Source organism: Bos mutus, chromosome 18 (genome assembly GCF_027580195.1).
Source record: "Bos mutus isolate GX-2022 chromosome 18, NWIPB_WYAK_1.1, whole genome shotgun sequence".
NCBI classification, from domain to species: Eukaryota; Metazoa; Chordata; class Mammalia; order Artiodactyla; family Bovidae; genus Bos; species Bos mutus.
In genome coordinates, this window is record NC_091634.1 from 38,709,273 (window position 1) to 38,724,376 (window position 15,104).

The 15,104-nt window shown below is 49.3% G+C and overlaps 1 protein-coding gene across 7 annotated transcripts in view; it reads right to left on the reverse strand.

Moving 5' to 3' along the window:
* Window positions 1-15,104, reverse strand: part of SLC6A2 (solute carrier family 6 member 2) — a 51,142-nt gene that overhangs the window by 7,389 nt on the left and 28,649 nt on the right. For 2 of the 7 annotated variants that reach the window (XM_070388416.1, XM_070388412.1), the window contains 7 exons: window positions 13,896-14,008; window positions 12,507-12,635; window positions 9,654-9,753; window positions 8,005-8,105; window positions 7,400-7,567; window positions 5,555-5,626; window positions 613-1,592 (listed from right to left, as the gene is read on the reverse strand). In XM_070388416.1, coding sequence (XP_070244517.1) covers window positions 1,536-1,592; window positions 5,555-5,626; window positions 7,400-7,567; window positions 8,005-8,105; window positions 9,654-9,753; window positions 12,507-12,635; window positions 13,896-14,008 — 740 coding nt within the window. In that variant the 3' untranslated portion in view covers window positions 613-1,535. Of the gene's footprint in view, window positions 1-612; window positions 4,629-5,554; window positions 5,627-5,647; window positions 6,655-7,399; window positions 7,568-8,004; window positions 8,106-9,653; window positions 9,754-12,506; window positions 12,636-13,895; window positions 14,009-15,104 lie in introns of those variants that run through there. The other 5 variants (XM_005890930.2, XM_005890931.2, XM_070388415.1 and 2 more) reach the window with 5 other exon arrangements.

The window sequence follows — 15,104 nt, forward strand, 5'->3', positions numbered from 1 at the left end:
AGTAGTAGGGCTGGTATTCAAACCCAGGTCTAGCCTGACTCAAAACCCTTTGTTCTTTTCCCCAATCCAGAGCAAACCACAGACTGCAGGCCAAATCCATTCCACCACCTGTCTTGTAAATAAAGCTACTTTCATTCTACAACAGAATTGACTACTTGTGACAGAGATCTTTACAGAAAATGTTTGCTGAAAACTACATTAAAAATATGAAATGGATGAAAAGCAGCAACTTCCACTTCTGTCTATTAGGAGCTACCTAGAAAGGTAGTCGTTCACATTTTAGTATGAATTTGTCCATCACATCTGTGATCGCTCCCTGAGAGTATATCATAGTCAAAAACAGATGGGCCCTTGAAATTCAGCCCTAGAAATGAAAAAGTGAAACTAGTTAGCTAACTAGATATCCATTTTCTAATTAACTGAAAATATGTGTCAACCATTTACCTCACCTCAAACTTTTGTCCTAGGTTATAAAAAGAGTCATATGGGTGAAAGGTGGGCCACGATGACCAGTTCTTCATTACTAGCTGGAGACTGATCACAGAAGATCCATTGGACTTAATTAATTTTGTAGTATTTTACCTTCATGCCAGAAAGAATACCACTACCAGATACATGACACAGGAAATATCCTTTATTATTCTGTACACTGAATTTTCCATGAAGAGGACAGCTTTTAAAATAAACACATACCAGATATAGAAATCTGCATGACATTGGAACAGTCCGTGACACAGGGCACCATTGAAAGAGTCCTTGTTTACACAGAAGTGGGTAAACAGAAGGATGAGGGCAGGAACCCCCAAAGCAACTTCACATTCACCAGAATTTTGGTGACTTGTACGATTGCAACTATAGCCAAGCTGCACATCCTCAGAGCTGTGGATTTTCGGACTTACGAGGGCAGGACACCTGTTACCCTCAAATTCCTTCAAACAAAAGGGTTGCATTTATATTTTAAAATACCAAGTGTTTCTGTCAACAGCTGAAGAAATATTGGAGAAAGAGAAGTACTGAATGTCCAAAACACATGATACTTCCAACATGTCTCTACTTAGTAGATTGTTACTGCTCGCTAGATCATTCAGGAAAGCCCCGCAGTAAACTGTGTGCTTCCTTCTTTGTAAATTTAACATAATAATGTTGCTATGGAGACAGGATTTTTTTTTTTTTTTTTTAACTGGGTGAGACCTTCAATTCTCTGATTCAACCCTTGCTTTTACAGACAGAGAACTCTGCAGCCCACAGAAGTGGAGCCCGTCCCCCAGGTTACCCAGTAAGATAGTCACAGACGCAGCCTGGCACAACTCTAAACGCTGTGCTGTTTCCCCCACGCCACACTCCCTCTCTGTTCTCCCATCCATGGCTTTCAAAGGATATAAACGAAACGAGCTCAGTGAACTTCTTACTAAGAAATGCCATCTTTGGTAAGCATGTGCAGTCTCACTCACATTACCAGGATCCTTTGGCAAGAGACAGGCTCCCCCCTGGGCTGGAACCCCTCTGAGAATTAAGGCAGCTTTGAGGACCTTTATTTAGCAGGATATTTGGCAAGAGTTGGCAGGTCCCCTTCTCCTCTGTCTCATTTGCATCTGGAATGAAGACCAACTCACAGGTCAACACTAAATAATTAGACATTGAAGAGATGTTAACAGGATGGTCTTAAACAGATATTTCAACACTTCGTGGAAAATAAAAATTCTTTAAAAATCTAGTAAAATAGCAAAAGTGCCCTATACAGTACACAAGAGCACCCTTATCCTGGGTAAACTCTACAATAATAATAATAATAATAAAATGTCCTCAAAGAAGAAGTCAAACATCGTTTATGATAAAGCCCATGCTCTCTTTTCACTAAATGTGGGTGAAAGGTGAACCCAGAAGGTCTGCCAACACCTCCATGAGAACGTCCACGGGTGTCCCAGGTTCCCCCACCCCCAGAGCTGCTCCCCAGGCTCGAGAGTCATTTTCCCCAGAAGGCAGCACTACTGGGTTGGTTGGTGTTGGGTCAGCTAGCACCACATTTCCAACTCGCCCTCAGACATGTGTCTGGAAGCAGAAGGGCCACATACAGACAGCAAAGAGCAAACGACAGGATTTGTCTGAAGGGGGCCCCTGGAACACAGGCTTTTCTGACTCGTATCTGCCCAGCAGACTCAGCTCTTCACATGCCACCGTTCCCTAGAGCAGGGGTCCCCAACCTCCAGGATCTAATGCCTGATGACCTGAGGTGGAGCTGAAGTAATAATAAAGAAATAAAGTGCACAATAAGTGTAATGCGCCTGAATCATCCTGAAACCATCCCGAAAAACTGTCTTCCATGAAAGCGGTCCCTGCTGCCAAAAAGGTTGGGGACCATGGCCCTAGAGCGGCTCTTTTCATCGAAGGAGAGCAGTGAAATACTTTCTTCCCTGGCAAACAGCTAGAGGAGAATAAATGACATCTCCTTCTTCCCTCTTCCCTTCTTCCAACACATTGCTCTTTTGCTAAGAAATAAATACTCCTTGGCCACTTGACTGGATGGATTGTTCTTTACATTTCATGACAGCCCTGGGTATGGTGAACTATATTGTGCTGGGAATTTCAAAGTGCTCTCAGCTGAGAGTCAGAGCTGAGAGCTGAGGGTCCGACTGGATCCCTTAGTAGCTGAGGAACCTTGAGCAAGAATGACAGAAATGTTGGACCTTGGTTTTCTCACCTGGGAAATGGGGACAGAGAAGCCAGCCCTACAGAATCTGCTGGGTGGATGGGAGGCAACGTGAATGAAAGTGCTTTAAAAAAAAAAAAAAAAAAAAAGTCATACCTGAGGAGGAATTACCCTTCAGGGGTGGATTCAGAGCCACAGGTGGGACCAGATAACCACAGGCACCGGTCACCCTGCTCTCGTTCCCACACCTGTTTATTCCACTCTGTTGGGTGCTTCCAGGCTGCACCTTTTTCAGGGTCTAAGACACCTGCTACTTGGGTTGTCTCAGAATTTTAACTGGACTTTTTTATATGAAAAGATCTAAAGTCTCCTGAGTTTCCCACTTTAAAGAATGACATAAGGAGCCCGACTCAACAGAGCTCTGACTCTGAGAGAAAAACCATTCCCCTGCCCCCAGCCAGCCCCCAGGTAACCATCTTCCACTGACTCCGCAATCAGTAGATCAGGCTCAGTGACTGCCCGCCCCCTCCCCCTACCCCGTCCCACTTTCCCTAAAGCATCTTTGGGGTGTGTGTCACCCTGTACTCCCAGTGAAAATGATGTGGCCTCCTTTTTTCCCCGAAGATTCTGCAACAGGGCCTCTCACAGTCAGAACAAGAACCCACAAATCTAGATTTCCGAGAGTATAAGAAACTGATAACCACGAAGAGAAATTCCAAGTAGATGCCACCGACTAACCAAGCTATAAATCACCTCTCTGAATGAGCCAACACTAACCAGCAAGCACCACCAGAGGGCAGCACTCATGAGTGTGTATCAGAAATCAACCTAGAAATTCTTGGCAAAAGCCAATCTGCTCCCTCAGCTCAGAATATGATGAGTGACCTCAACCTGAGTGACCGGGGAGCTGTGTCCTGGGTTCCATGCTGCCCTCAAGAAGAGAGACAAAGGGAGTTTTCAGGGCCCACTCCCCCTCACTCAAGAACCCTCGGTCTACACTGGGTGGGATTCCCACAGAACGGCTTTGAAGGTATCTGTGAACACCGCAGAGACAGCTGTCTGTCAGATGGCCTTTGGACACTGACCTGGCTCTGCGAGGACAGCAGAGGATCCTGCAGTGGAGACACACAGCTGGCCTTGCTGGCTTCCTATCCTCAGTCCCCGAGGAAGGTCCTGGGAGCCACAGGTAGCTCCTGGGCGTCATGTCCCTAACAGGGCAAGACCCGAACGTGGCCTCTATAGACTCATCTGGTTCCTATGCAGAAGCCACTTACTATGACACCCACCGCTCTGGGCCCTCTGAGCACCAGAAGCCAGAAGAATGTCCCAGAACACACATAAATCAAACCCAGGTCAACTGGAGTGAAAACCATGAAGATTTGTGCTCATGATCCCCCCAGAGCTTCTATCCACGGACTTCATAACAGCGACAAATATCCCCAAAGCTCCCTGATCAAGGTCCAGCACTGACCAGGGCAAAAAAGAGAGGTAAGATCTATGTACCACTCCCTTGCCCCCCAAACTCAGCCTGGCTGCTTGTGCGTGTTTTGGTTTTACAGTGTCTGACCCAAAAAGCAACATCCTGTCTGATTTTGTGGACTGGAGATTTCTTCTGTGGCCCAAAGTACCAGCCAGCACAGTAGGGAGTTCTGCCCGTAACACAGACCTCAGCCCCAGCTGGCTCCCATAACTGGGGGAGACTTCCTCGAAACTAACAGAGGTTCAACAGAAGTCATTTTTCCTGTTCCCGCCTCTCCTCTTCTCCCACGAGGCTTAGCAATCCAAAAGCCCACAGCCCTCGGGCCAGGTGAACAGAAGGTGAAAGAAAACCAGGTCACTAAATCAGTGGTAACTTGGAAAAGAGGAAGAAGAGGGGTCGGAGAGGAATCCCAAGACAGTGTCCAGGGTGGCCTTTGGCCTGAACGCTGGCGCTGCAGGTTCCTCCTCGGGACCAGGTTCAGATGGCCAGCCAGTGTTGCAACTGCAGAGAGAGACAGCAAGGCCAGGGTCAGGGTGGGCAGGGACCGAGGGACGAGGGCTGCTGTTCACAGCAGGACACACAGACAGGGCGGAAAGCACAGCCGCTCCCTTCAAAGACCTGGAGAACACCTGGGAGGGTTCCCTAACTGTCACATGGGGACTGCCCTGGTGGTCTGTCCGCTGGCTAAGAATCCACCAGCCAATGCAGGGGACATGGGTTCAATCCCTAGTCCGGGAAGATTCCACATGCTGCAGGGCAACTATGCCCATGCGCCACAGCTACCGAGATCTAGAGCCCACATGCTGCCACTGAAGCCCGTGCTCTGCAACAAGAAAAGCCGCTGCAGTGAGAAACCCAAGCGCCCCAGCCAGAGAGCAGCCCCCGCCTGCCGCAATGAGAGAAAGCCCGCACAGCAATGAAGACCAAGCACAGCCAAAAATAAATACAATAAAACAGAGAAAAATCAAATTTTCACTGAGACCCAGAAAGGGCAAAGGACACTTTGCAAAGTCACACAGTCAATCTGAAGCAGGGGAATCACAGGGAAACTCCCCAACCCCCACCCCCACATTTTGAAAGGGAAAACAGTAGGGCTTAGATCACCAAGTTACTGATGTACTTGCAGAGCTTCCTTCAAGATAAGCAAGCCTCAACCTAATCTGGGGATACTCCACGGTCACAACTCAAAGAGGGAGAACAGAGTTGAGGAAATTGGGGCATCCGGTACCTCAGGACCAAGGAGCAGAGGGGCAGGCGGAAGCTGGTAGTGGGCAGAAGACAGGCCCCTTTTCCTCCAATCCTAATATCATACCCCGAGGCGCTCTGGGGTTTCTGGTGTGTATGGTGTGTGGTCCTGCCTTAGCACAGCAGGGAGCAGTGGGTCCCCACCCCTCAGCCCCCGCCAGAACGGTCCAAGCTGCACCTACTTGGAACTGCCTGATGTCCCTCTGGGCCACCAGGTGATGCTCGCTCTCTGGAGTTATGCCATAGGCCAGTCTCTGTGAGGATGGAGAAGTGGAGGAGGCCTCAGCTTGGCCCAGGGACACCCTTCCAGCAGCCCAGAGCACACCCCACATCAGGGCCACCTGCTGCTTGTCCCTACAGGCCCACATGGACAGCAGGAGAGGTTTGTACAAGACGCTCTCCACCCTGCTTTATGGAGCTGGTCAGTTCACTCTGAGATATGCATTCGGTGAACGCTTACTGAGCCAGTGACTGCTGTCACACACTGGCCTTGGCCCTGGGGGTCCAGGGCTGAAGGACACCCACACGCTCTGCTTCGGGGGAGCTTACAGCTCACAGAAGGGGCTGACACTGAACAAACACACACACAGGCACTTTTACAACCACGACCAGAGGCAGTACTGCAGACAAGCTCAGAGCACAGAGAGAAAACAGTGACAGAACCTCAGTCCTGCCTGGGGACCTGGGCCACCTTCTTAGGGGGCTAGACACAGGGTGGACTCAGGGAATGGGTCTGGAATCAATATCTGATCACTAGGTGGGGGGACCTCAAAGTGTGAAGAATAAAAGTACTCAAAGTAGGTCCTGGTTCCACGTCCAGGATGAGCTCACTGAACACGGTCCTCCCAGGGGCCCAGAAGTTCCAGGACCGTAGGATTTCATGAACAGGAGACATGTCTCAAGGGGGTGGGGGTGGACACAGCCCTGCCTGGGACCCTCTTCCCGAAGTTCCTGTACGGCTCGCTCTTTTAGGTCCTCCTGTGTGTATCTGTCCTTTCATGAGAACGTGAGTCCAGGGGAGTGTGTCTAGTGCCGAGAATACGGTCTGCCCTGTGCAGATTCTCAGTAAGTATGAGTAAAGACCGTGGGTAAAGAAGGAATAAAATCAGAAGGACATGAGGAAAAGACTGTCACCATTATTTATAAAGAAAGGGCATTTAACCGAAGAATAAGGCAGACATAATTTCAGTTAAAATTCTTTGGTTCCCAAATACCTGATTATATGTATCTGCAATGCACACAGCTCAAAGAAGAAATGTCCTTTGGAAATCTCTGGTTTAGGCTGATCAGGTATCAGGTTCAGGAAAAAGGCAGATGAAATCCAAAATACAAGGTCATAGTGAATACAGATAGGGAGAGTGGGAGACATCTAGGGTTATGACAGACCTTAGGAGATGGGACTCAGGAGTGGGCATAGTTAATGCAGACTAATTCCTCCCTAAGGGACTGGAGGGCTGAGCTCATCACGGTGACAATGGTGGGAGCAGCGTGTGAGCACGCACGTATGACAGACGACATAACTGCAGGCATCTCGCACTGGCAACCTACGGTGTGCCAGGCCCCGGGCTAAGCATTCCCTTTCTCCGCTCAAGGCCCACCTGATTATCCCAGGGTATAAAAGTGGAACCTGAGGCTTAGGGGTAAATAACACGGCCAACATGGTGGGTCCGTCTGACTCTAGAGTCTGTGTCCTGTCTGTCTCTCTTTTTTAAAGATTTATTTTATTGAAGTATAGTTGATTTACAATGCTATGCAAGTTTCTGCTATACACCAAAGTGACTCAGCTATGTGTATTCTTTTTTTCGTGGTGTGTGTTTTTTTAAAATTTTTACAATGTTGTGTTGGGCCATACAACCATGTGAATCAACCACAATCACACATACATCGCCCCCCTTTCCTTCCTGTCTGTCTCTCACCCCAGCAGGAATGAGTTGGGATGTGCCTTCTCCTGCTCTCCCCACCCTCCCAGCTGTCCCCCACCCTGCCCGGCTGTCCCCCACTCTGCCCTGGGCTGGTTCAGAGCTCACCTCTCGAATGGAGCCCCGGGTGCTGAAGAACTTGTAGACGATGTAGGCGGGCACCAGAACCATGGAGGAGCCCGCGATGCCCCATCCGACCCAGTTGGCCCAGAGTGGGAAGATGTAGTCATCGTAAGTGAGTGGCTTGAAATTGATGATACTCACAATCACCACAAACTGGGGGAGGAAAGGATACAAGGATGAAGGAGAAGAGAGACAAGGAGAGAGAGGGGAGGAGGTGGGGGGGAGGGAGAGAGGCAGAGAGGGACCAGAGAGAAGTGAGGACCAATGCATGAGACGGATGCAGGGGATGGAGGGAAAGAGAGAAAGGATTCAAGGAAGGATGGATAATGAAAAGGAGACAAAGAAACAGGAGCAATACGAATGGAAGACTAGAAAGGTGACCCTGGAGCTGGGCTGAGGGGTGGCACACACAGCCCCCACCCCAGACCTGGCTCCAGGCTGGACACCCTGCTCACACGGAAGCCTCCTTGGAATCAACAGGGCAGGCGGAGCCTCCTGAGCAGGTCTCTGCATCCCAACCTCCTCCCCTTAGAAGCAAAGATCCCCACCTCCACCCTCACCCCAGGATGCTCCCACCACACACCACGCACCAGGAGGAAGGCAGGGCTGACAAACTTCCAGCAGAGTCTCCAGTACAGGCCGGGCTTGAACCCCATCATCTGCTGGATGTCGTTGCTGAACCTGTCCACTCCTGCGCACACACAGGCAGGCCTGTCACCGAGGCCCCTGCAGAGCCCGGGGCCACCCACTCCCCTCTGCTGCCTCCCTGGAGGGGCTGCCCCCAGGTGGAGAGCAGAAAGCGGGGGCAAGCAGGGGCACCCTGGCTTATAGCAGACCTGGGGATGGGCACTTGGCTGGTTCAGAACAGGTGAGAACACACTCAAGGGTAGCGTCCCCTTGTGTGAGTAACCCCAATTCACTTTTTAGAAGGAAAACCAGGGCCTGGGGAGGGGACACTTGTCCCTGTTACACAGCCAGGGTGGCCTGATCCCAAAGCCCAGCTCTTTCCTCTTGCTTCCTGAATCTTAAAACAGTGATGACTGTGGGTACAGAGGCTTCCCCGACTTTAATCTGGTAGAAGGGACCAGACTCTTTCTGGTGAGCAGAAAAGAGTGAGAACAGGATAAACACGTTAATTGTGACACACTGGGGACTTTCCCTGTGGCGCTAGAGGTAAAGAACCCGCCTGCCGGTGCAGGAGACATGAGACGCAGGTTCAATCCTTCATTCAGAAAGATCCCCTGAAGGAGGGCATGACAACCCACTCTAGTATTCTTGCCTGGAGAATCCCACAGGCAGCGGAGCCTGGTGGGCTAAAGTCTGCTAAACTTGGTAGAAAGTGAAATGTGCTGTCATTCGCTTTTTTCCCCGCGCATGTGTGCTACGTCACTTCAGTCGTGTCCGACTCTGTGAGACCCCATAAACGGCAGCCCACCAGGCTCCCCCGTCCCTGGGATTCTCCAGGCAAGAACACTGGAGTGGGTTGCCATTTCCTTCTCCAATGCATGAAAGTGAAAAGTGAAAGTGAAGTCGCTCAGTGTCCAACCCTCAGCGATCCCATGGACTTCAGCCTACCAGGCTCCTCTGTCCATGGGATTTTCCAGGCAGGAGTACTGGAGTGTGGTGCCATTGCCTTCTCCGGGGCTAAAGTCTACAGGGTTGCAAAGAGTCGGACACGACTGAAGCGACTTAGCACACATGCGCGGGGGAAAAAGCGAATGACAGCACGTTTCACTTTCTACCAAGTTCTCCCCGTTCAGCTCCAGAATAAGGTTGCCAGAGAAAATACAGGACACTCAGTTGCATTTGATTTTCAGAGACAACAATATTAAATTTTAGTTTAAGAAATTTCATGCAGTATTTGGGGTATACAATAAAAAAAAACATTACCCATTATCTTAAATTCAAGTTTAACAAGGCATCTTGTATCCTGGATTGACTAAATCTGGCAGCCCTACTCTAGAATGAATGGCATGGCTCAGGGAGCAGCAGTTTCCTCCGAATTCCTCTCTTAACAGCTGACACTGATGCCTCTGGGGCCTTTGCCACCTCTTGTTAAAGGGAGTTCATGCAAAGATGAGTTGAGAGCTAAGACCAATATAAGCCACTTATACAACTCTGAGATCAGCCAGTGACAGCCCTGGAGATGAAAATCCCCTTTTCCTGACCAGGTGAGAAAGGTCTCCAGAAGCCCAGGGGGCCGAGGCTTTTCCACACACACTCAGGGCCCAGCACCTACCATAAAACCAGGAGACGCCGATGGCTTCCATGAGCACAGCAAAAAGAATGGAGGTCCCCGCCGCAAACGTGTCCAACAGGGTCAGCACATATATTCCACCCTGGGGCATGGACAGAGAGAGCCTGAGGCCTTCATGGCTAGAAATAGCGATCAACTGTTACATCCATCAAATTGAGCTCTCCCCTGTCCAGCTCACTTGGAACTCACCCCTACCCCATACTCAAGTAATGAGGTTTAGGGTGCTACTGTGTTGCTGCTACATATTCTAACAAAGACCTTCTGGGGTCACTGAGTCTGGGGGTGGGGACTTCAGCCAGTAAATAGCAAGCTGGGAGACTTCCAGGATTCAATCCCTGGTCAGGGAACTAAATCCTGCATGACACAACAGAAAGATCTCACATGCCTCAGAAGATCGAAGATCCTACGTGCCACAGCGAAGACACAGTACAGCCAAATAAATAAATAAATCATTAGTATTAAGGAAAAAAAGCAAGATGGATTTTATCAATGAAAAAAATGTTGCCTTCCATGAAAGTAACAAAGGATGCTGCAGCCATCAAGCCATCACATTACAGCTGCTCTGAAGGTGAGCCCTGAGGGAATTCAGGATAGAAACAGGATGCCTGCCATATAGCAACCAACTGCTGCAGTCACCCACTGCGGGGGCACTCAGCTTGAAGAAGTGTGGATACTGGCCCCCAGACAGCAGAGGTGTATATCAAAGGAATGATTTCAATGAGCCCAGACTCTTGCATCTTCCTATAGACAGAAAAGCCCTAAACTCCTTAATTTGAGATGTTTGGTTTTCTTTAATTAACGGTAATCTTTTGATGTTCCAACTTCCTTGTTCTTTGTTGCAAAAACTCATATATTCTTGAGGCAGGAGATAGATGGGCTCCAGCTTTGACATTTACTACTGGCCCCCTGTTCACACTTACTGGAGTGATAAAAAGACAGACTCCAGGCCAGACACTCACTACCAGCCCTGTGTTTACATTTCCTGAAGCAAGAGACTAATGGGCTCTGGGCTACATGTTTAGGACCAAAGGCCTGCCTACATTTTGAGATCCGCATTTCGATATGACAATAGGAATACGGTGGTTAACTGGGCATTGGGTATTTTATTGGCATGAACAGTGAAGGGCTGCTGCTGCTAAGTTGCTTCAGTCATGTCCGACTGTACGACCCCAGAGACGGCAGCCCACCAGGCTCCCCTGCTCCTGGGATTCTCCAGGCAAGAACACTGGAGTGGGTTGCCATTTCCTTCTCCAATGCGTGAAAGTGAAGTCGCTCAGTCGTGTCCCACTCTTCGCGACCCCATGGACTGCAGCCTACCAGGCTCCTCCGTCCATGGGATTTTCCAGGCAAGAGTACTGGAGTGGGGTGCCATTGCCTTCTCCGAGAGAGGGGCTAAACTCTGTTAAGAGAGCAAGAGGTCATACGTTTTCCATCCTTGGGCCAGGGAGACACTGCTACTGCTGCTGCTAAGTCGCTTCAGTCGTGTCTGACTCTGTGTGACCCCATAGACGGCAGCCCACCAGGCTCCCTCATCCCTGGGATTCTCCAGGTAACAACACTGGAGTGGGTTGCCATTTCCTTCTCCAATGCATGAAAGTGAAAAGTGAAAGTGAAGTCACTCAGTCGTGTCTGACCCTCAGCAACCCCATGGACTGAAGCCTTCCAGGCTCCTCCGTCCATGAGATTTTCCAGGCAGGAGTACTGGAGTGGGGTGCCATTGCCTTCTCCGAGGGACACTACACATGTGCAAAAGGCTTCTTGGGGTCAAAAATGCAGGGAATGCCAGGCCATAATAATGCCAGACCCCCTCCATATGCCTCTGCGATGAAATCCATCTTGACTCAGAAATGTGTGCACACCCAGGAAAGGGTCCTGACTGGCCAAGAAGAAGATAAAGACCTGGAAGAGTTCCCCTTTAACAAGGATTTAAACTTTCCAAAGGCTTGACTCTAACAACTCTGAGTTCACTCATGCATCTTCCCATATGCACTCTGCTTTTCTAATATATACTTTACTTTCCTCTATACATTCCGTCTCCTTGTCTGATTTTTCCTTACAAGGCAGCCAAGGACTAGGGACGGAGATTCTAGTCACCGGCCCCTGTGGTCTAATGGTTAGGATTCCTTCTTTCCACCCAGGCAACCAGGGTTTGTTTCTAGTCAGGGAACTAAGGTCTTGTTTCCAGCCACTGCTTATTGCAAGCTACTGCTTACTGATGCATGCATCCAAAATCATCCTGGCTCCTCCCTGACCTCGTCGGAACAGCCCCTCAGAGCGATCTGAGATGCTGTGCCAAGCTTAGGGCTTCCTTAGTGTTCAGATGGTAAAGAATCTGCCTGCAGAGCAGGAGACCCTGGTTAGATCACTGGGTCATTGAAGATCCCCTGGAGAAAGGAATGGCTACCTGCTTCAGTATTTTTGCCTGGAGAATTCCAAGGAAAGAGAAGCCTGGCAGGCAACAGTCCACGGAGTCGCAAAGAATCAGACACAACTGAGCAACTAACACTTTCAGGCTAAGTCCTCAGTTTGGTTCACCAAATAAAACCGATTTCTCAACTTTCAGGTTGTGTACTTTTTTTCAGTTGACAGTTTAAAATGGCCCTTTGCTGCTCCCCACCCCCAAACCAATAAACAGGTTTGCCTGGATGTCCTCAGGCTTAGAGGGGATAGACAACAATGGGATATAATCCTAGAGGACTGGACCACAGAGTTCAGGATACCAGGTACTGCCACGGTCCCCCTAGTCCTACCTTCTGTTTCAAGTCTGGGAATATCTGGCTGGATTGAAATGCAGCCTCACAAGCCCCAGGTGACCCAGAGGTAAGCCCCCCTCACCTTGGTTATACAAAACAGAGCCAGAAGGAAGGTTCCAAAGGAGACAGCAAACGTGAAGAGTTTCCGGTGTCGCTTCAGAACCTGGAAGTCATCAGCCAGGCCCGTGATGACCGCCTCCATGCCTCCCATCTGGAGGGGACGGGGCAGGGTGGGATGCAGAGGTGAATGAAAATTGTGGCCCGCCATATCAGCAAACAAAGGATGCTCCAGCCATCAGCTCCCAACCAAAGGTACACCCTGAGGGGACTCAGGATGGGAAAAAAACAGGATACTGGCCCTAGATGGCTAAGATACATAATAAATGATTTCAGTGAGCCCAGACTCTTGCATCTTTCCCTTAAAGAAAAGCATTAAATTTGTTAACTTGAGATGTTTGGTTTTCTTCAGTTAACACTGACCACCTGGTTTTTGTTGCAAAACTCCTATATATGCTAGCTCCTCCCTTACCTCTTCAGAGCAGCCTCAGAGCAATCTGATAGGCTGCTGCCCAGGCTTGAAAATTTGCCAAATAGACCATAGGAAATTTGCCAAATAGACCATAATTATCAACTTTAAGGCTGTGTAAATTTTTTCAGTCCCTGGGGTCCAGGGAGTCCAGTCTCAGGTACCCAGCTCCCTCGGACCTCCTAGCAGCCCTGGACTCACGCACCCCAAGAGATTTCTAGAGAAACTGGCAGGTTCAGCTTTCTCCCTATCCTCTCACCCTACTTCTGCCCTGTTGTCAACCAAGCTCAGAACTCAGAAACCGTGTGAGAGGGGGCCAAGAGTTAACTCCTATCTCCCCCTATCAACAGGGTCTTGACTCCTGTCCACTCACTCAGCCTGAGTGGATGCTGATGAAATACCACGGGAAGAATGGTTGGTGAGAGAACAGAAGTTATGAAACTCTGAATTCAGTTTCCCCGTCTGTAAAAGGAGAATACTGGGCTGGCTTATCCCAGGTCCCTTCTAATATAAATTTCCACAGTGCCAAGGGGTTTCTCCTAGTTTCTGGCAGGTGGCTCAGTGATAAAAAGAAAACCTGCCTGCAAAGGCTGGAGATGCAAGAGATGCCAGTTCGATCCCTGGGTGGGGAAGATCCCCACCCAGGAGGGCACAGCAACCCACTCCAGTATTCTTGCCTGGAGAATTCCGTGGACAGAGAAGGCTGGAGGGCTACAGTCCATGGAGTTGCAGAGAGTTAGACACAAGTGAGCACACACACCATCAGCGTTGACTTTCTGAGTACTGATTTCTTTGTTTGCATTTAAATAGGGCCTTATGGAAACAACTACTGATTAGGGATTTGAATGGGGGAAAACTTGAGACTTAGTGTGTGTGTATTTGGGGAGGGAGGGTCAGAGTCTAGTGGTGTCTGTGGGCAGAGGTAATCTGAACAAGGTCACTCACCGAGCTGTCAATTCCCAGAGCCAGGAGCATGATGAAGAACACAATGGCCCAGAATGTGGATCCCGAGAGGGTAGAAATGGCTTCTGGGTACAGGATGAAGACTAGGCCAGCTCCTGGAAGAAACATCAAGGACCTCATCAATGGCTGGGGCTGTGGGTCTGAGCTGCAGATGACAGGGGAGCATTTTGAGTCCCAATAAGCCCTAGTCCAGCCCCATCATATTTGGTCAGTCATGTGTGGATAGAGCAAACCAAAGTTCTAAAGATGATGGACAGGGACTTCTCTGGTGGTCCAGTGGTTAAGATGCTACACTTCCAACGAAAGGGCTTTGAGTTCGATACCTGGTCGGGGAACTAAGAACTTATATGCCATGTGGTGAGGCCAAGAAAGTAAATAAATAAATATGACTGATGAAGCCAGATCCAAAATAAGGCTGGAAAGAAGGTGGGGTCATCTTAACACAGCTCTTGAATGCATAGGTGGGAAGCTGAGAGGCGCTTGGGAGCCATGGAAAATTTGTTGAAGAAGAAAGCTAGTGACTTGATTTCCCAAGAGTTTGATATCAGTTTCATATCACCAGAATTCCAAGGGTTCGATCCCTGGGTTAGAAAGATCCTCTGGAGAAGGAAATGGCAATCCACTTCAATATTCTTGCCTGGAGAATTCCTTGGACAATGGAGCCTGGTGGGCTACAGTCCGTGAGGTCCCAAAGAGTCAGACACGATTGAATGACTAAGCAGGTACACATGTGCCAAGGAGGTTGACCTTAAACAGCCAAGCCCGAGAGCCGTACCTCTCCTGGACAGCTACGGGTCTCAAACCCCACCTCCTACACCTCGTGAGGGATCCTCTTACTCTCAAAACTTTGTGAGTTTTCAGAGTTCATCAGAGGCAGCCCCTGCCCAGGTCTCAGCCTATCTGTGGCCATAAAAATGCGAGAAGGAATAAAGAAAGAATATGAGAAGCTGTGGGGAAGCATAGGCTCTACTACAGGACTGGTCAGGGTTCAGTTGCTAGCATCATGCCTCACTAGCTGGGTGACCTGGAACAACTTTAATAGACTGAATTTCAGCTTTCTAATCTTTAAAATGGGTCTATTAAGACTTGCCTGGCAGCACTGCCAGAACTAAGCCAAGATATATCAAGTGCTTAGCCCAGGGGCTGGTACAGAGTAGGTGCTCCAAAAACCTATCTGGCCTGGCCTGATTC